General features: G+C 45.1%; 1 protein-coding gene across 1 annotated transcript in view; it reads right to left on the minus strand.

Moving 5' to 3' along the window:
- Positions 1-18,390, minus strand: part of SLC4A4 (solute carrier family 4 member 4) — a 353,144-nt gene that overhangs the window by 181,512 nt on the left and 153,242 nt on the right. Inside the window, exon 6 of the mRNA XM_023507587.1 lies at positions 16,152-16,331. Coding sequence (XP_023363355.1) covers positions 16,152-16,331 — 180 coding nt within the window. The remainder of the gene's footprint in view (positions 1-16,151; positions 16,332-18,390) is intronic.

Raw genomic sequence — 18,390 nt, forward strand, 5'->3', positions numbered from 1 at the left:
TCAGGGGTCCGGCCGGGCACTGTGGAGTGGGCCTCGAGGGCCACAGTCAACGGTCCGGCCGGGCACTGTGCAGTGGGCCTCGAGGGCCACACTCAGGGGTCCGGCCGGGCACTGTGGAGTGGGTCTCGAGGGCCACAGTCAGCGGTCCAGCCGGGCACTGTGGAGTGGGCCTCGAGGGCCACAGTCAGCGGTCCGGCCGGGCACTGTGGAGTGGGCCTCGAGGGCCACAGTCAGTGGTCCAGCTGGGCACTGTGCAGTGGGCCCTGAGTGCCACACTCAGGAGTTTGGACATTGTCTAAGACACATTAAGATGTCTTTGAACATTTTCCCATGAGAGGCAACATGTCAGTCTGGTGTGATGAGATTAACTGCAGGAACAGTCTAAGACGTGCTCCATATACCCAACCAGAAGAAGGGCCCCAGAGCAGCACTGCACTAGACCAAGCAGAAGGAAATAAGGGCCTGAACTAAATACACAGAGATGGGAAAGGACACGGAGGCCAGCAACGTCACAGAGGTGACCCTGCCCCGGTCAGTGGGTCGGTGGCTCACTGTGGGCGGAGGGAAGGGGGAATGCACGACCCCCTTACTATAAGGGTCCAAATCTGAAAGGAAGAGGATGGCCAGGAGTAGGCAGGTCCTCTCCAGGAGAGGGAGAGTGGGTTACAAATACATTACACACATCACCATGTGTCAAGCAAAAATTTGAATCCTCACAAATCCCAAAGTCTCCTTATTGCAGGAAAAAAAAACAACAAAACATATTTTGTAATTTCAGCAGACTGCCAATGTTTTTCCAAATCTGTGCCTTTTAAAATCTCCTTCAGGTCCCCTGTGCTCTGAAAAATAACACAATTTCCAAGTTTTGATTCCTTCTCTCTCCTGAGTGTCCCTATCAGCTTTCTAGAGTCAGCACATACTTCAGTTCATTACAAATATAACATGAGATATCAATGAAATAATTCATGAGACCTCTTTCAGAAACCGAGGATAAACAGTTAAGTCCTTAAAAAAAAAGTGGCTAAGACTGTCTGTATTTTAAGACTGTTGTAACTCATTTTTGCACAGCACATAAGTTTTCTGAATGTCTTATGTTAACTATAAAGTCTGAAGATAGATAGCAGGTTGCTGAAAGATTTTTATTTCCTACAGTCTTTTGAAAATTATGACTATAAAAAGCTACAGCCAGAGAATTTTTAAAGCTGTACTTAGAATTGTTTTGACTTTTAAAGGCCAAAAAATGTATATGGAAATGGTACCATAAGTGACCTAAATAATATTTCCATTCAAGAACAAGTCTGCATCTGAAAGAAACAGGGTAGAAAAAAGAGATGTCTGGGATTATAATGTAAATGCTCTAAACTCCCCGGACAGTGAAGATATCCGTGACATAGTTGTTATTCTCTACCTCAACTAAAGGTTTAGACAGAGCTGAAAAACACCAAGCTAAGAAATCTGGAAAAGTCTCACCCCATAATAAATATCCTAGCAAAATTTATCTTCAAAGACGGCCACAGAAGTATGATGGGGCAGAAATCTTGACCGCCATGCTTCTGTGAACCCGTCATCATTACCACAACAGCCTCCTATCTTCTTCCTGGTTTCCAGCTCAAAACCTGAGCCAAGCCAGAGTCCTGCCTCTGCCTCCCCCACCTTGGGGCAGGTGTCAAGTCTCGGTATATTGCCCCTAAAATGGGCCCCCCCACCTCCCCACCTCCTCCTCTCCACCTGCACAGCAGTCATCCTGGCTGGATCCCTATCTCCTCCATTTCTGATCTGCTGCATTACCTCCTAATTCTCTCCCATCTAAGAAAGAACCCTTGGCAGATGAACGTCCTAACACAAAGGTCTGACCAAGCTATCTCCATGCTAAAAGACTCTCACAGGCCTTCCACAAGCGGCCCATGACGCTGCCCGCTTCACTCTGCAGCACCCTGCTCTCGCCCTGTCTGCTGATTCGACATGTCTGTCAGGCAAACTCTCCTTCACACTTTCTGAACAACGTGGTCGCCTGTCATTTTCCCCTCAGCCTCCTGGGGTCTTTCAATGTCTTGGATCGCTCTTACTACAATCTCCATTTATGGAAATATGACCCACCCTCAATGTCCGCCGAAAAGTCCATCTTCCTAAAAGAATTCTTTTCCTACTTCTTTTTGTATGCCCCACCATCCATTTTCCACACGGCTGTGGTCCTCACCATCTATAAGCCGGTCTGTCCTCCTGCTCCCCGCTGGCCCTGACCACGGCCTCTCTGGAACTGTCACCTCTGAGTGTCTCCCACCCCCATCCTTCTGACTGAACCACGTGCCCAGGAGAGGACACACCGGTGAAGAGCTGCTCAGGTGAACGGATGAAAAATGAACTCTCTGAGTTCACCATTTTGCTAAAAAAGTTTCAAAACTTTTTATGGAAACTTCAGAGCCAGTGAAAAATTATAATTTTTATTTAGTCAGTAAATGCCCCCAAAGTTGAAAGAGTATGAAGTGCTTACTTCCAGAAATGCCCACAGAGAAAGAAATTTTCTAAGTTTCTTAAAGGCAAAAGACGTCTTACGATTCAGCTCTTTAGTTCTAATCTTAACTCTGTAACCTGATGTAGGCTGAAACAATAATCTAAAGTTATATTACTGTGGTCTCATTAAAAAAACAACAGACAGTATTATTAATAACGAAAATTAAAATAATAACATGAAACACTGGGTAAGTCCCTATAAAGCAAAACACTGAACAAAGACCAGGTCCCTAGGAGGCAGATTTGCAAACTGCAGACACACACAACACAAGTGAAGACAGGTGCCAGGAGCTTGCACATGCCATGCCAGAAAAACAGCGCTGAACTCAGCTGCTCCTCAGAAGTGGGGCCCTGACAAAAGCAACTAACTTCACTGTTAGGAACTGTAGCAGGGCACGAGTGCTCTCGAGGGCTGTGGAGGTGCTGGCTGTGAGGGGTCGCAGTGAACCCACAGACGAGAGAGAGGGAAGGGCCATTCTGGATCCACAGGACAGGCATGAGCTGACGCTCTACTCAGGGAAAGCCTGAGGTTGGGTATCAGCTTGTCTGAAACTTAGAGGTAAAATCCCGTCTTGTTCTCAGTGGCCAAAGCTGGTCTCCAGACCTGCCAGGGAGGTCATCTCTGGTTTTGTTCAACTTCTCACTCAACAGCTGGTGACAACTGAAATGGATGTGAGCTATAAACTCACATTGGCCTCAGGTGACAACTCAGACAAGAAGCACAACGTGAAAAGGACGAGAGCTCTTTCCTCAACAGCGACTGGAAAGGAAGCTGTCTGAAGGGAGGACGTCGCTTCAAGTCACATCAGGCATGAAAATATCTTACTAAGAACACAGAAATAAACCTTGTTATATATCTGTTCTTTACCTAATATTTTTTGGTAGTTTTTTTTTTAAAGTAACCTTGTTAACTACCAAAATAAACTGATAATCAAGTTCATCAGACCAGGACATGCAGAAATATGGGGAAACAGCTTTTAAAAGTAAACAAGAGTCACTTCAGTTGGGCGGCTGTGGCCAAGACGGCCGTAGTAGACACTGGGGGCTGTTGGGGGCTCTTAATGAGATGACAGAGCCTCACGGATCGCCGCCCGTTTCTGGCAGGGTGCCTATGCTGCAAGCACTGGCTCTACTCTGCCCAGGAGGAGACTCAACGCAAGACGCAGCCCCAGACCTCACGGGAGCCCTGTAAGGAGCTGAAACAAAAGAATGTGCACAGTGACACCTGAGAGACCATGGAACAGCCAGGGGCGAGTCTCCAGGTGGGGAACCCAGGCACCGGGGAACTGCACAGCCTGAGAGACCCCTTTGTTTTTACAACCCTTTCACAGAAAGACAGCTTCATCCATGTCTTGCTGAATAGTGTGGGTAGGATCACCTGAAAAGGTGATCCTGGGATAGCAGAAACCAACTGCAGCACAGAGGCTGGACCTACCCAGCAATAAGCTGGAAGACAAAGTATCTCAAAGTACTTAACTCAGTGTTTGTGCCAGAAAAGGAATGAACTGACGTTTGCAACTTTTATTTTTCTAAAACAAATTACTATGCAAGCTTCTATTTTATGGACCCACCAAACTCATACTTTTCTTTTAAAATATAGCACCAAAAACACCTTCTTTATCAGCCTTTTCTACCATGGCCATTCCCTGGCCAAGTGGACACTCCCCAGTCCTGTGTGTGTGTCCAGTCCTTTACTTGTCACCCTCCTGCATCCCGCCTCCTGAGGGCAGGGATGACCTCTGGAAACCCTGCTCCTCTGTGCAGCTCCCACACAGTAGGACCTCAGTAAGTGACCCCAGGGGCTGCAGCAGGCAGGCCAACACACGGCAGTAGTCACCATAAGGAACGAGGCCTGCTGTGCTGAGACACACGAGTCGGCCTGTGAAAATTAGGTCAACTTAAGGAGAAGGTCAGTGCAGGGAGGTGGTCCACTGTGAGGCTCTGTTATATTTACATCTCTCTCAGGCATAGAGATGATTAATACAGTTTCTAAAAATGTGAAATTTACTTCAAGAGAAGCTCTGGAAGAATGCAGCTCAACAAATGCTATTTTAAGATGAACTAGAACTTCCCCCATTAAGTCAGACAGAAAAGACAGGAAAGTAAAATGTTCTCAGGCTACAACAGCAAAAAGCTTAAATCAGTAGGCTTATGACACGGAGTAGAATCACAAACAGTTAAACCCTGAGACCGTCACGTGGCTCCTGACAGCTGAGCTGCTCACATCACATGTCAACCCAGATGTCGGGGGTGGCCACAGTCTCTATGCATCCTCTTCTCTTGTGGTTTCAGGTGTAAAAACTTGTCTCTTGACAAAGCTCTCTGTTTTTATTGGGTAAACATCCTATCGTAGGCTCCTTTTTTGTTGTCCGTACCACATCTGTCTTCCTGGCACAGACTGAGCACTGGAAGGCTCTAAGATCATGAAATTAGTGACCTTTATCTCTTACCCAGCACTCGAATGCTTCCAAAGGACCTCAGAGACACCCCCACCCCAGTGACCTTCCTCACAGCCCCGGTAGGCAAAAGGGCCGGGACCCCCGGGGGAAATCCAGGCCCAGGAAAGCCTCCAACGGAGGGTGTCAGGAGCCACCCAACCCTCAATCCAAACCATTACCAAGGTTCTCGACTTGAATTCAGAACAGAGCACTCAGAAAGTTCTTTATTTCTGCCCTCTTGGACAGCAGGAGGAATACGTAATTGTGAGCCTAAGAATCTTTACCTCATGCCCTTTCCAGCATCCTCGAGGATGCCCTCCGCTCAGAGCCCTGGAGCCCGGCCTTCCTGCCCAGCCTCCCGCTCCACCACCTCCACCTCGCCCCGGGCACGGACTTACTGAGCCATCCCACGCTGGGACTGCGCCGCGCTCCCGGGTCATCGTCCAAGGTGCGGGTTGCTAGGCAGGGCACTGAGTTCTCAAGTGGGCTGCGAGCTTTAGTGTCAGAGCAGGAGACAGGAGGAGGAGGGCACATGAGCCACAGCAAGGATGAGGGTGGAAGCGTTAATGAAGAAGAGAGACGCTGGAGCAAATCACACAAGCGGTTAAAGGACAGCAGTGACATAGCACAGTGACACACCCCTCCCGCCACCTGCACCCTGAGGTGGAACAAATCCCAACGCAGAATGAAAAAGGCTCAAAAAAAACTTCAGTCATTACCATTCCCCAAGCACCAGGGGCTGATCTCCCCCGCGGCCCTGACACACAGAACAGACCACATCCAGAAGCAGAAAGCTCCGCACAGCACTGATCTCAACATGGAAGGCAAGACCGTCACCAGGGATGACTCTGCAGCACAGAGGGACACACGCAGTGTGGGGAGCACGAGGCCGGGCGTCCTGCTGGTGAGCAGTGTTCTCGCCATCTACCCACCGTACCCTCCGGGGCTCTTGGGCATGTGCAGAAAGCAACATTTTACACACGTGCTTCGAAGTACTCCCCTTGTGGAATACAGAACTGGCTTTCAATTTCCTGTTTTTCAGCCCTTCAGAAACATGAGACTGGGATCCCAATAAATTAATATCAGACAAACTGGTCTAGGAAGGCATGTTCATCCTCCCTGAGGGCCCTAACACTTACTTCCCTGTGACCATAACACGAGGTGCACCGCACCACACCTCTGCCCACCGCAGGTAAAGGGAGCTGCAGGCTGAGTCCGTGTGGGGCCCCTCCAGCTGCATTTCATCAGCTGGCAGCACCAGCTGCTTCCTCCTGAAACTCCCCACTGGGCAGGTCGTTTATTTTACATTCTTATTAACTGCCACTCTCCAGGGCTAGGAAGAGGCAGCTTAGGTCCCCTTCCATGGCTGGAAGTTGGAGACTACATGGGATTTGACTGGAAAGTGATTTTTTTCCTTAATAATATAGTTATTAAATGATTAAGGCAACAAACAATTAAGGCATATCCAAAAAAAAGCAATTATTAGATAATTACTCACACAGTATGCAAACGACCAGGCAGTAAAATGGTCTTTTTACGGCTCCTGGTGACTTAGGAGGTCAAGTTTTAAATTGAACCATTTACAAAGTAATGTAAGTTTGTGGCCAAATTTGGGCATTCAGCATGTTATAAAATCCAGAAACATTCAGCATGTTATAAAATCCAGAAAACATGGGTCTGTGTTTAAAAGCTGTAAATAACGCCGGGACTTGTGGGCAGGCCGTCTGCACAGCACCTGTCTGAGGGACATCTGGTGTCTTCTCTTTGCAATCTGAATTTTTAATTGTTTCCCATAATTGAAGTTCTTCGCAAGTTTTTATTGCACTAAGAAAAATGAAAAAGGGAAATGAACCAGTTGAGATTATTCCAAAATTGCTTTTGTCAAGAGGGAGGTATTTAGAAATGTCTATTATCATGCTGACCAACTTTCACCTTCTATTTCATTTTTTGTGTGTTTGTTTTGTTTTGCAGTTTTGGGCCAGGCTTGGGTTTGAACCTGCCACCCTCAGCATATGGGGCCAGCGCCCTACACCTTTGAGCCACAGGCGCTGCCCCACCTTCTATTTTTTGACAACTAAAGGACTTGCTTAGAGAGCCAACGCTCCTGTGGGCTTCCTTAAATAAGAGAGGCTAACTACCTGGTGTCCTTTCAGCTCGACCCAAGCAAAGCCCTGCTCAAAGGCCAGATCAGAGGGAACTGACAGAAGCTGGTAATAATACGAAACACACTTCTTCAAAAGGAGGCGTTTCCTTTAGTTTCTAATTCATTTGGAATTAGAAATCACATTCCTTTAGCATCTACTGAGTATGCAGCTACCCCGACTTTATCACTGAAAGCAGGCCTTCTTCCTAAAGTGCGTGAACGGGGTCAGCAGCAGCCCCAAACTCGGAGGCAGGGGACTCCCCAGCACCTTCTCCCCCTGCCCGTCCCCCAACATGCTGCTGTGCTATCTGCTGGGAATGAAGGCTGGAAACTCCTTTTTGCATGTGCAGCCTCTACCCGCACTGAGCCTCACCGTGCAGGGGACAGTGGAATGGAGCCCGGCACTCAGGAGCAGAGATGCTGGCTCCAAAGGCAGGCGGGCCGGTGGGTGGTGGACCTGAGCGGAGGCCTGCACCTGTCCCCAGCAGGGCCTGACGGGAGCCATCTGGCCACTCACCACATGGAAACTGGGAGCCACGGCAGTCGTCACTCACATTAGCAAATACCTACATTTTTATCTGTCAGACCCTCTGTGTCCTGCTCAGGAAGAGGTACAGACTCTGTAACCCACTCATGTTTTCATCTTCATACATTTTATCTTCACAAAAGCTAGAGCTGATACAATTCCTATAATTATACCACCATAATGATACATAGTACATACGCCTTTTCCAGATAATGCTTTAATTGTGCCTCTTCTATGCTTAAGATACAAAAATAAACAACTTAGCTTTGTTACTGTCTTACTCTCTTCTAAATTACTTTTGCCTGACTAGAGGCATAAGCGAGGTAAAAACTGGTTTATATTTTCGTGACTTGACAAGGAAAGACACAGTCCCAAAGACTTTTGAGAGACGGTTTCCAAGAGTGAGGCTGTAGAAAAGGTGGTGTGAAGAGGATTTTTTTAATGACTCATGTTCCCCTTGAGACCAACTTCTCCAAAACCATCAGTCCTAAATCTGTTCAAGTGAGGGTGTCTCTACTTGAATCACACAAATAGACCGAAAAAACTTCTCCAGCAAAATGCTTCTTTAAACAATCCTATTAAAAAAAATAAACTTTATTTTTGGTGACGCTTTAGGGCTCCTCTGGATTGTAATCTTGTATGTCGGGCAGTTACCGAGCACCTACTGTGCCTTCAGCAATGCTATGGGGCCCAGAGCCCAGCCCAAGATGACAGCAGGGATGAGGCTCCCTCTATAAATGCAACAGAAACATTGCCCAGAAATCTCTGTCTGGCAAGACAAAAGGCATTTGCCAGAGTGCCATGCTCAGTGTGCATTCCTGTCTAGATGGCGAACGGCCTGCAGAGCCCTCAGACGTCACAGGAAGACACAAAATAGGAGGCTTGGACTCAGTAACAGGTGGGAGGGAAAGTGTCCCGAAGAAAGTTGAACGGTTGCTCCATTTGCTGTGCTTGGGAAGTTACTTCCTACTCCTGAGTGTCAGGTCTGTCACTGCAAATGCAGACGAGGACACACACGCCGGCACCACCATGGGGACAAACCCTGGTGCACACGGTGCTCAGATGTAGGCGCTGCCGCTGCCACTGCCCCAGGACCTCCTTGTCCAACACCCTGAAGAAACCTTGGCCAAATTTAAGCTCAACTTTAAATTCAAAATGTGACTCTTAAGAAACTTGTCTCATAGAACTGAAAAGATCTCCTGTTTGTTTTCTGTATTTGTGCCCAAAGTCGGTGTGAGGACAATGAGGCGTGCTCAGCCTCTCCTGGGAGACTTAACTCTCTGTAGGGAGACACTGTAAAGGAGGCCGAGTGCTCAGGCCTCTGTCTCCATTCTGCTTCCCTTCTTCCCTCACCTTCCTGCCCTCCCTCTCCTCTTCTCTCTCTCACCCTCACAGCACCTGAGCCGTGGCCCCAGGCCTGTGCCCAGAGACTGGCAGGGCCAGCAGACACCAGACGTTGCTCGGGAGTCTCTGCTAAGGGTCTCAAACCCTGGAAGACAAATCGCTCCAAGTAGCAAATCAGTGTCCTTTAAATACATGGCTTTTCTGAAAAGGGAAAATGAAAAAGAGAGCACTGACAGGAGCAGGAACAAAACAGGCAGAATATTCTGGTTCATTTGCTCTATCGCAGACCCTGGCTGTATAAAACAGACCAGCAATTAGTAAAATTTCAAAATGCATTTATCTCCTGGTAACATCGGCCATCTATGCTAAGTGCTATCATAGCTTAGACACAGTGATCAATCTTCAGCTCTAAATTAAAAATACCACAAAGCCCACCAGTGACAGCCCCCATGCGTTATTTGGTGTCTATAAGGTTGACAGCAAAGGTAGCACTGTTTGAAAAATAAAACTCCAAGAATATATTCATAAGAGGAGCGGCGGAGGGAACTGAGAGGTAGAAAATGACAGAGTAGAAGCTCTGTCCTGAATTTTAAGTCTAAAAGTTACTAATTTGTCGCCCATTAAAATCTGTCTGAATAAGAGCTGTTCCTTACAGTGTGCTACAATCTGAATGTTTGTGTCTCTGTAAAATTCACATGGAGCCTAATTTCCAACACAACAGCCTTAAAAGATGAGCCTATGGGAAGTGGCCAAGGGCCGAGGAGCCGGTCCCTCCACCTTGTGGGTCCACAGCAGGCACCACCTACCGGGAAGCAGCCTCAGCAGGCTCCACATCTGCCCACCTTCATGTTAGACTTAACGGCCCCCTGATTTTGTCAGCAATAAATATATTTGTTTATAAATTAGTCAGTCAAAGGCAGTGATTTTTCAACTGCTGTGCTGTGACAGGATCTTTGGTGTAGCATGAAAATTCTTAAAAATCAATGATTAAATTATTTTTGAAAGAAGTTAAAGGTATAGTAAGTACATTCCTTTTTTAAACTCTTTTGGTTTTGGTTAAAACATAATTTAATTTTGCCATGTAAGTTTTACTATAGGTTCAAGTATACCGTGAGATAAAGAAGGTTGACAGACAGGGCCTGAGGTATTTTACTAGAGCAGCTGAACGCACGGGGACACAGCAGTGCCACACAGCACACTTATTTAATACTTTTCATAAAAATGTCTCATTTATTCCTGGTTATAGACACAGGATAAAGCATTACTACTCTTATTTTACTGATATAAAATCTAAGTCTCAAGGAGACTGTAAATTGTTCATAATTACAATGCCATAAGTATTAAGAATTGAATGAACTCTTGGAAAAGATGGCACCCTGTCTTCAAGAGGATTTATAAAGCAGGCCTTTAGCTTCAAAAAATATCTACTCCCTGACTTAGTATTTCTTAAGCCTGAGTATTCACTATGATAATGAGTAGACTAGATTGCAAATACTAGGGAGAAATGCCCCGTGGAGAAAAAAAGTGATTTAAAGATCTGAATATTATAAATCTGGAAAACCAGTCACCTTCCTGGATAAAGGAAAATAAGAATAGTGGCTGATGGATGAATTGGAAATATAACAATAGCTACTGTTATTAAGAAATAATTTCACTCAGGCACTTCTAGAAACTTTCTACAGATTAACTCATTTATTCTAAGGTGGGGAGGAGCTTGGTCGTCATCTGGGTTCTGGTCAGGATACTCCTCTGAGCTGTGAAAATGAATGGGGGACAGTGGATGCGAGAACTGGTTTCTGGGCACAGAAGGGCACCTGGAAAGATGATGTTAATCTTTAGGGGACATGGGCCTGACAGCTGCAAGATGGGAGCTGCTCTGCCTCTGTCCTCGGAGGACAGAGTCTGAGGGAAGGGAGGGATACCTGCCATACCCACTGTGCAGGGGCCACGTCTGAGTTCAAGGGCATGGGCAGGGGCCTGTGAAGTAGAACAACCCAGCCACAGCAACTGGGCAAGCTGGAACCCAAAGCCCAGACAAACAGCTAGGAATTTCTGAAGGAAAGAGAACGCTGCCAGGCCTTGGGGGCAGAAGGGACTCAGCCTGATGTGATTCCTGCTACTGCCAGGGCAGCTTGATCTGATATCCAAACCACACAGTTTGAATAGGCCTAACCTGAAACCAGACCCCACACAACACCAGCCCAGCAAACACCACAGACACTTCCATGGAGCCTAGAATTGCTACTGACAACAACAAAAAAATGTGCTTTATCTCCACTGCCAACCACTATCCATGCTACTGTAGAGAACAGCAGCGGATATGCTTTCAAATAATACCCACAGGTGCTATGTGCTTACATCAAAACAGCAGCGTGGGAGAGAGCTGAGTGGTGCATCCTGCCTGCTGGACAACCTTAGGTAGAGGAGCCCAGCTCAGGAGTGAGCAGAGGCACCAAGGAGCAGGAGCAAGTGGGTCAGAGTTCTCATATGTGACAGAGGTAAAAGAGGGCACAGCGGTGAACTGAAGATGAACCCCCGAGGTTTAATCACGGGCAGACCCTGGTTCCTAGAAACACAGAAGAGACCACCAAGCACCAGGAGAAAGGCTTGTGGTAGCCCAGGAGCTGGCCACCGGCATGGAGCTGCCGCCTTCTCCAGCCCGACACAGCAGCTGTCAGCCAGCCTTCCACAGCGGCAGGAGGGCTACCTCAACTGCCATCTCACAGAGAGTGCAACCAGCAAAGGGACAGCCTGGTCTGGGCGGCTGTGATGAGAGGGGGCCTCCTCGCCCCCCTACCCCCAGAAGAGCAAGCTGGTCAGCACCCCACCTGTCCATAAGCACCTTCTCCAATAGTGGGCCACAAAGAACCTGCCACTCCAGAAACCACTCCTACTCAACAGGAGAATTCTGCCTTAATTATGCTCAAACATATTGTTTATAATTTAATAGCCTGCATAGAGCAATTATCATGTGCCAGTTGCCGTTCTCAACACTTTATATCTATTTTCTCATTAAATTTTCATTATCTCTCCTTTGCAGGTATCAAAACTGAGTGCTAAATTACCTTTCCAATTTTCTATTGAAAAAAAGAAATTTCACTAATAAAAACTGAGGTCATGAAATGGGATTGGAGAAAAATGAAATCCATATTCTGCGTCTCGTGAGATGGCCAAAGCCAACCCTGGCAGAAAGCATCTCACTCCCAGGGCTGGAGGGCGAGGAGCCGGTCCCCACAGTGATCTAGGGGAAAATGACGGAGTGGGGAAAAGAACAAACTGATGATGCCTTTACTCAAATTTCCACCAAGGTAGAGAAAGCAAATACTGAAATTTAGGTTCCTTGTTGGTTTTGATCTTTAAATCAGGTCTCAGCCACCTTTTATAAGCTTTAGGGAAAAAAATACATATCAAAAGTATCCATTTAAATGAGAAATAATTTTTTTTTAACATCAGACCATCATATAAACCAAGATTTCTTTCAAATGGAACTATCAGTTAGCCGTGTTATAAACATCTTACTAAATGTTCAGAGAATGAATATCAATTAAATATAAACTTTACCTTCACTTTTTAGGAAAACTAAATATGTCTTTCTGGATTATTAAATACTACCAAGGAAAATTCCCAGGTTTAAACATTATTTTTTCATAATAAACTAAAATTATATAGAACTATTAACTAAGTAGCTCAAACAAAATTATGAGATAAAACCATGTGAAACTGCTGATAATCAATTTGATTTTACCCATGAAAATGGCAATTTCTGATAGTTCAACTTAAAACAGCAGTGAGAACTATGGAGTAGGAGAAGAGAAACCCGACAGAGGAAAAGTCAGACTCACTAATTCCTCATGCAGCACTAACTCTACAGAAATGCCTCGAGTAATTCGTACACTGAGAAATTAGACCACTTGCCTAAAATTTAGTACCTGGCAGACATTCCCATCAGAATTCACAAATGTTTCAAACAATGAGCAATTTCATAAAAATTAACATCTCAGAAGCTAGCCTGATTATTCTCTGATATTACAAATAAAAACAGTTTTCACTCCTTTTGAAAAACACGTATGTCTTTAGCTACGGGTAACAGTGGTGTGCCAGCACACGAGGGAGAACCTGCCTCAAGTGGCTGACTTACCGCTGCAGCTAGCAAGTGAGTTAATTCTAACACCCGTGTCGATTAACATTACCACGTATGTTAAGAAGAAACAGTGAAACAAAGAAGACATTTATCAGACCTCACTCATCTGTCAATAATGCGGGTAACTTTTACTGAACTGAGTAACAGTTTTTGATTATCAGAAAAAAAATTTCTTCCATTTTTTCTGCGATTCATGTTTCAGCAGCTATAGGCACCACTCTTCTGAGTCCAATCTGCTTCACTGGCATTTTCTCCAGCACTTTTTAAAGTCTAGAGACAATTGACCAAATAAACTAATTAATTAATTAATTAAGCAATGATCCCCAGCACTTGCCTGTTTCTGTGGTATAAATACTACCCCCGTGGCTGATTTCAAGCCACCAACTGATGGCCACTGAGAGCAGATCTCACATTTTACAGCATTTCCACCCAATAGACACAAGACGTGAAAATGACCTTAAGGGCATTGGTCAGAGTAAAATATAGTGAACTAAGTAGAAAGCAACAAATTTTGAGTTTTGTATTTGTGTCTAAGATACTTATTTAGCTCCATGTTTATATAATTTACTTTACTTTTTCTTTTTTTTTTTGGAGTTTTTGGCCGGGGCTGGGTTTGAACCCACCACCTCCGGCATATGGGGTCAGCACCCTACTCCTTTGAGCCACAGGCGCCACCCCATATAATTTACTTTTTAATAGTATGGGTATGTAACAACCAGCTTGCAACGTCCCTGATCACAGCTGGTTCTTGTGAGTGGAGAAGAGTACACCAGCGGGAAACAAAACCGTTTTCAACTCTGAAGTCACCTCTGCCAACTTCAGCTATTCATTATCTGTTGATAGTGTAACCAAACCTGGCAATGTCGCCAAGTCCATTTTCCAGCTGACAAGAGAAGACTAAAGTGACTCAAATTCATCTAGGTTTTACCGGAAGATTTTAGAATCTAGCTTCAACTATAATAGGTGTAAGATTCTGGTTTATGAAAACAGTAGCAATAATTCTATTTATAGTAGTTCTATGATTCTTTATTTTCAAAATATGTCCTAAGAACATTTCATATTTGTTAAACATATTTAGTAATTAAATCCTAAGATACAAAGGTAACTGTGTAAACTTGCAAGTTAAGAATAAACACCTCTTATTCTGATAACTTATAGTAAAGTACCTTGGAGGCGTTTGAAATTTCGTTATTATAGGATCTCTCAAAGCCACATCTTACCCCTGAGGGATTTGGTACACTAATGCCAATGATAACACATTTAGAAAGGCCCAATGGTGCTCCAGGTGTCAGGTGTGAGCTGACCCACCGCAGAGCTGCAAAGGAGCTGTGGCCCTTTGATGTCCCCATGACAGGTGCATGAGGAAGGTAATGCCACTCTCCTCTGAAGCAGAGACCTACTGCTGGGACAGAGGGGTGGCTGGCAAGTGCTGTCAACTCCATGGCTGTACTCCACATCCAAATACTTTCTCCTAAAGCAAGAGATCTAGGCCTCCAAGGCCCACGGTTCCTCATCTCTACACTCCTGCAGCTCCACGGAAGTGAGGCTTACCACGCAGGCGGGAAGGCTCCTGACGGCCATGCCCACTCCTGTGTTCTCTGCAAATACAGCAATCTTCCACAACAACGCACTTTCTCACTTCTCTATACTACCACCAACTTCATGATAAAAAACATCTCCAAATATTAGAATTTCATTTTATATAAGAGGTTTATTAAATCAGATAGAAAAGAGGGGCCTCAACTTTTAATTGCCATAATTTTAAGAATGTAGGCTGTTGTTTGAAATAAAATATTTGTGATATTGTTTATAACAAACTATTCATCTGATAGCCTTTCCAGACCTTCAACAAACAACTCCTTTCTTCAAAAACACAATTAAAAAAAAAAAAAAGAAGAGACACAAAAACCAAAACATTTTCTGTCAGCAACAATATTCCAGTTAATAGCAGACCCCATCAAATGCTGGTGGAAAAGTTTTAGATTTGATTTTCTTTTTTGTGAATACTTTTATAAACATCATTTTATTTTAGTTATTTGTTTATAACCAGTTTTGCTTTAAAAAAAAAAGCAAAAGTTGGCTAATATTCAGTTTTCTCTCAGCCAACCATCAAATCAAAAACCTTCATATCCAGAAACAAAGTGCCAGAGTTAAAATTCAGTCCACACGATTCATGAGAGCCTCCTCTTCCATTCTGAAAGTGTAGCTGAGGACAGTGTATTAAAATCCCTTCTTTTACTCATGTTTCTTAATACTAATAGAGACTGGGGTGGGTGGGCGTCTCGACCGAGCTCCCCGGCCCAGCGCTCAGCAGCTCCTCCCACCCCCCTTCCCTTCCCACACTCTGTGGAAACCGACCCCTCTCTTCCCAGATGCTCCCAACCATGAAACTTACCTGAAACAAAGATGCCCCTACAGAAGACAGACACTTTACAGGAAACCCTGGTACGTGTAATAAAGGATGTAGCCCCTTCCTACTGTAAAGTATCGGGGTTAATATCCCACCTTGGATAATTTATTCTCATATCTGACAATCATTATTATATATCAAGAGCACTTGGTTGTTTTAAAAGTGGTAAAAATAACAGTGAGTCCTACTTTGATGAAATGATCATTTCTCTAGGCAGGGCCCCTCCCAGACACCCAGCGAGCACTCTGCAACCTGAGATCTCAAGGTATTTATCACACACACCTTACTATTCTCCCAATTGTGGCAAACCACCCTATTCCTGACGTGTTCAATAATCCTGGAGCTTGGTGGCACATCAGACAGACTCAGCTGTCTCGTCCGAGAGCCATCCCAGGCTGTTCTCAGTCAGGTGGGACAGACGTGCAGGGAGCTCACAGGGCACATGGTGCGGGCCGCCCACAGCAGCCACTGGGAGTCTCCCCAGCAGGACTGCAAGCCTGGCCAGGAGTAAAATCTGTAGTCATGAAATGGCTATGAGCTATGAATTTGAGAAAAGAAGCAATATGAAGAGGAGCTGAACAAAATAACAAGAGATGCAGCAGAGGTGAGTGAGACAGGCTAGAGAGCAGGCCCATTACCATTATCGGGGCTGGTGAACATCCTGCTCGCACTGGAGACCGTCTTCCCAATGTCAGCCAGGGACCGGAGGTTGGATTTCTTGGTTTGATGCCGGTGTTTCCGGAGCAAAGTGTAGGTCACCTTATCCTTAAGGTCAGGTTTCAACAGGCCTGTCTCAATTTGATGGTCAACGATCATCTCTGATACAAAAATAAAGCAAAACAAAGACAAAAGACAAAACTCAGTCACAAGACCACAAAGTTAATTTTTTGGCCTTTCTTAATGTTACCCTCAAATTCAATATCAATATATTATTTTCTAAATTTCCAACTTCTCACTTTATGTAAAGGGTAAAGATTCAGAATACAGGGATATTGGCATTAGTGAAAGAGTAATAGATATTACAGTATTAATTTCATATTTAAAGATGCAGAGTTCTCTTGTTACTTTTTTCAATCCCAGTTATGATGGTGAATTCACATAAGTCAAATTCTTCTATGAGCAACATATTAAATCAGTTTATATTTTTCAATTTAAAAAGATAAGATTAAAAAATTTCATGTATTCTCATGAAAAGTACCAGAAATACAAATTATATAAAAATACTTAAAGAGAATATGCAAAATGTGAAGTAGTGTTATTGATTTTCTTAAATCCTTTTCCCCAAATTCTTCAGTAATGTTTTATTTTTCATAATAGAATAAAATAATGTAAAACAATATCTTCCCCAGTATTTGGTTACTTGAACACCAACACCAGTTTAATCTTTCGTTGAAAGCAAAATTAAACAACAAAATTATGGTTTAGTCTTTTCAAGAACAGAGGCCTACAGTACTTGTTCAGACCAGCTAAAGCTTTCCCATACACAGCAGACCCTCTATAAATGACCACCCAGGAGACTGTAACAGCTGGTCAACACACAGAGGTGGTCAGCACAGAACCCAGGCCTACTGTGCTGATGCACACATGTGGTACACGTCCAGTCTGTGAAAATTAGGTCAACTTAAGGAGGTAGTCAATGTCAGGAGAAAGTCGGTAATGGAGGTTCATTGGCCATTTTAAAGTACAACCTACCTAGAACTTTTTGTGAAATTTTAATTTTAGTCTTAAGAACAAAAAGAATAATTTTTACTAGCTCCCTTTTTAGTATGACTCTAACTAAAAATTGCCCATGTTGCACTGACACTGCTCCTGTGTCATTCTGTTGGAATGTAAGTTCTCACTACAGCAGAAAGTATAGACCTCCTCTCCCAGTTCTCACTACAGCACAAAGTACCGAGCCCCCTCTCCCAGTTCTCACTATAGCAGAAAGTACCGACCCCCCCAGTTCTAACTACAGCACAAAGTAGCGACTCCCCCCAGTTCTCACTACAGCACAAAGTACCGAGCCCCCTCCCAGTTCTCACTACAGCAGAAAGTAGCGACCCCCTCTCCCAGTTCTCACTACAGCACAGAGTAGCGACCCCTCTCCCAGTTCTCACTACAGCACAAAGTACCGACCCCCCTCCCAGTTCTCACTACAGCAGAAAGTAGCGACCCCCTCTCCCAGTTCTCACTACAGCACAGAGTAGCGACCCCCTCTCCCAGTTCTCACTACAGCACAAAGTAGAGACCCCCTCTCCCAGTTCTCACTATAGCACAAAGTAGCGACCCCCTCTCCCAGTTCTCACTACAGCAGAAAGTAGCGACCTCCTCTCCCAGTTCTCACTATAGCACAAAGTAGTGACCCCCCTCCCAGTTCTCACTACAGCAGAGTAGTGACCCCCTCTCCCAGTTCTCACTATAGCACAAAGTAGCTATAGCGACCCCCTCTCCCAGTTCTCACTACAGCACAGAGTACCAAGCCTCTCTCCCAGTTCTCACTACAGCACAAAGTAGCGACCCCCTCTCCCAGTTCTCACTACAGCACAAAGTAGCAACCCCCTCCCAGTTCTCACTACAGCACAAAGTAGGGACCCCCCCTCTCCCAGTTCTCACTACAGCACAGAGTAGCGACCCCCCTCTCCCAGTTCTCACTACAGCACAGAGTAGCGCCCCCCTCTCCCGGTTCTCACTACAGCACAAAGTATCAAGCCTCTCTCCCAGTTCTCACTACAGCACAAAGTAGCAACCCCCTCTCCCAGTTCTCACTACAGCACAAAGTAGCGACCCCCTCTCCCAGTTCTCACTACAGCACAAAGTAGCGACCCCCTCTCCCAGTTCTCACTACAGCACAGAGTAGTGACCCCTTCTCCCAGTTCTCACTACAGCACAAAGTAG

Source organism: Otolemur garnettii, unplaced genomic scaffold (genome assembly GCF_000181295.1).
Source record: "Otolemur garnettii isolate 467f Iridium unplaced genomic scaffold, OtoGar3 scaffold00191, whole genome shotgun sequence".
NCBI lineage: Eukaryota > Metazoa > Chordata > Mammalia > Primates > Galagidae > Otolemur > Otolemur garnettii.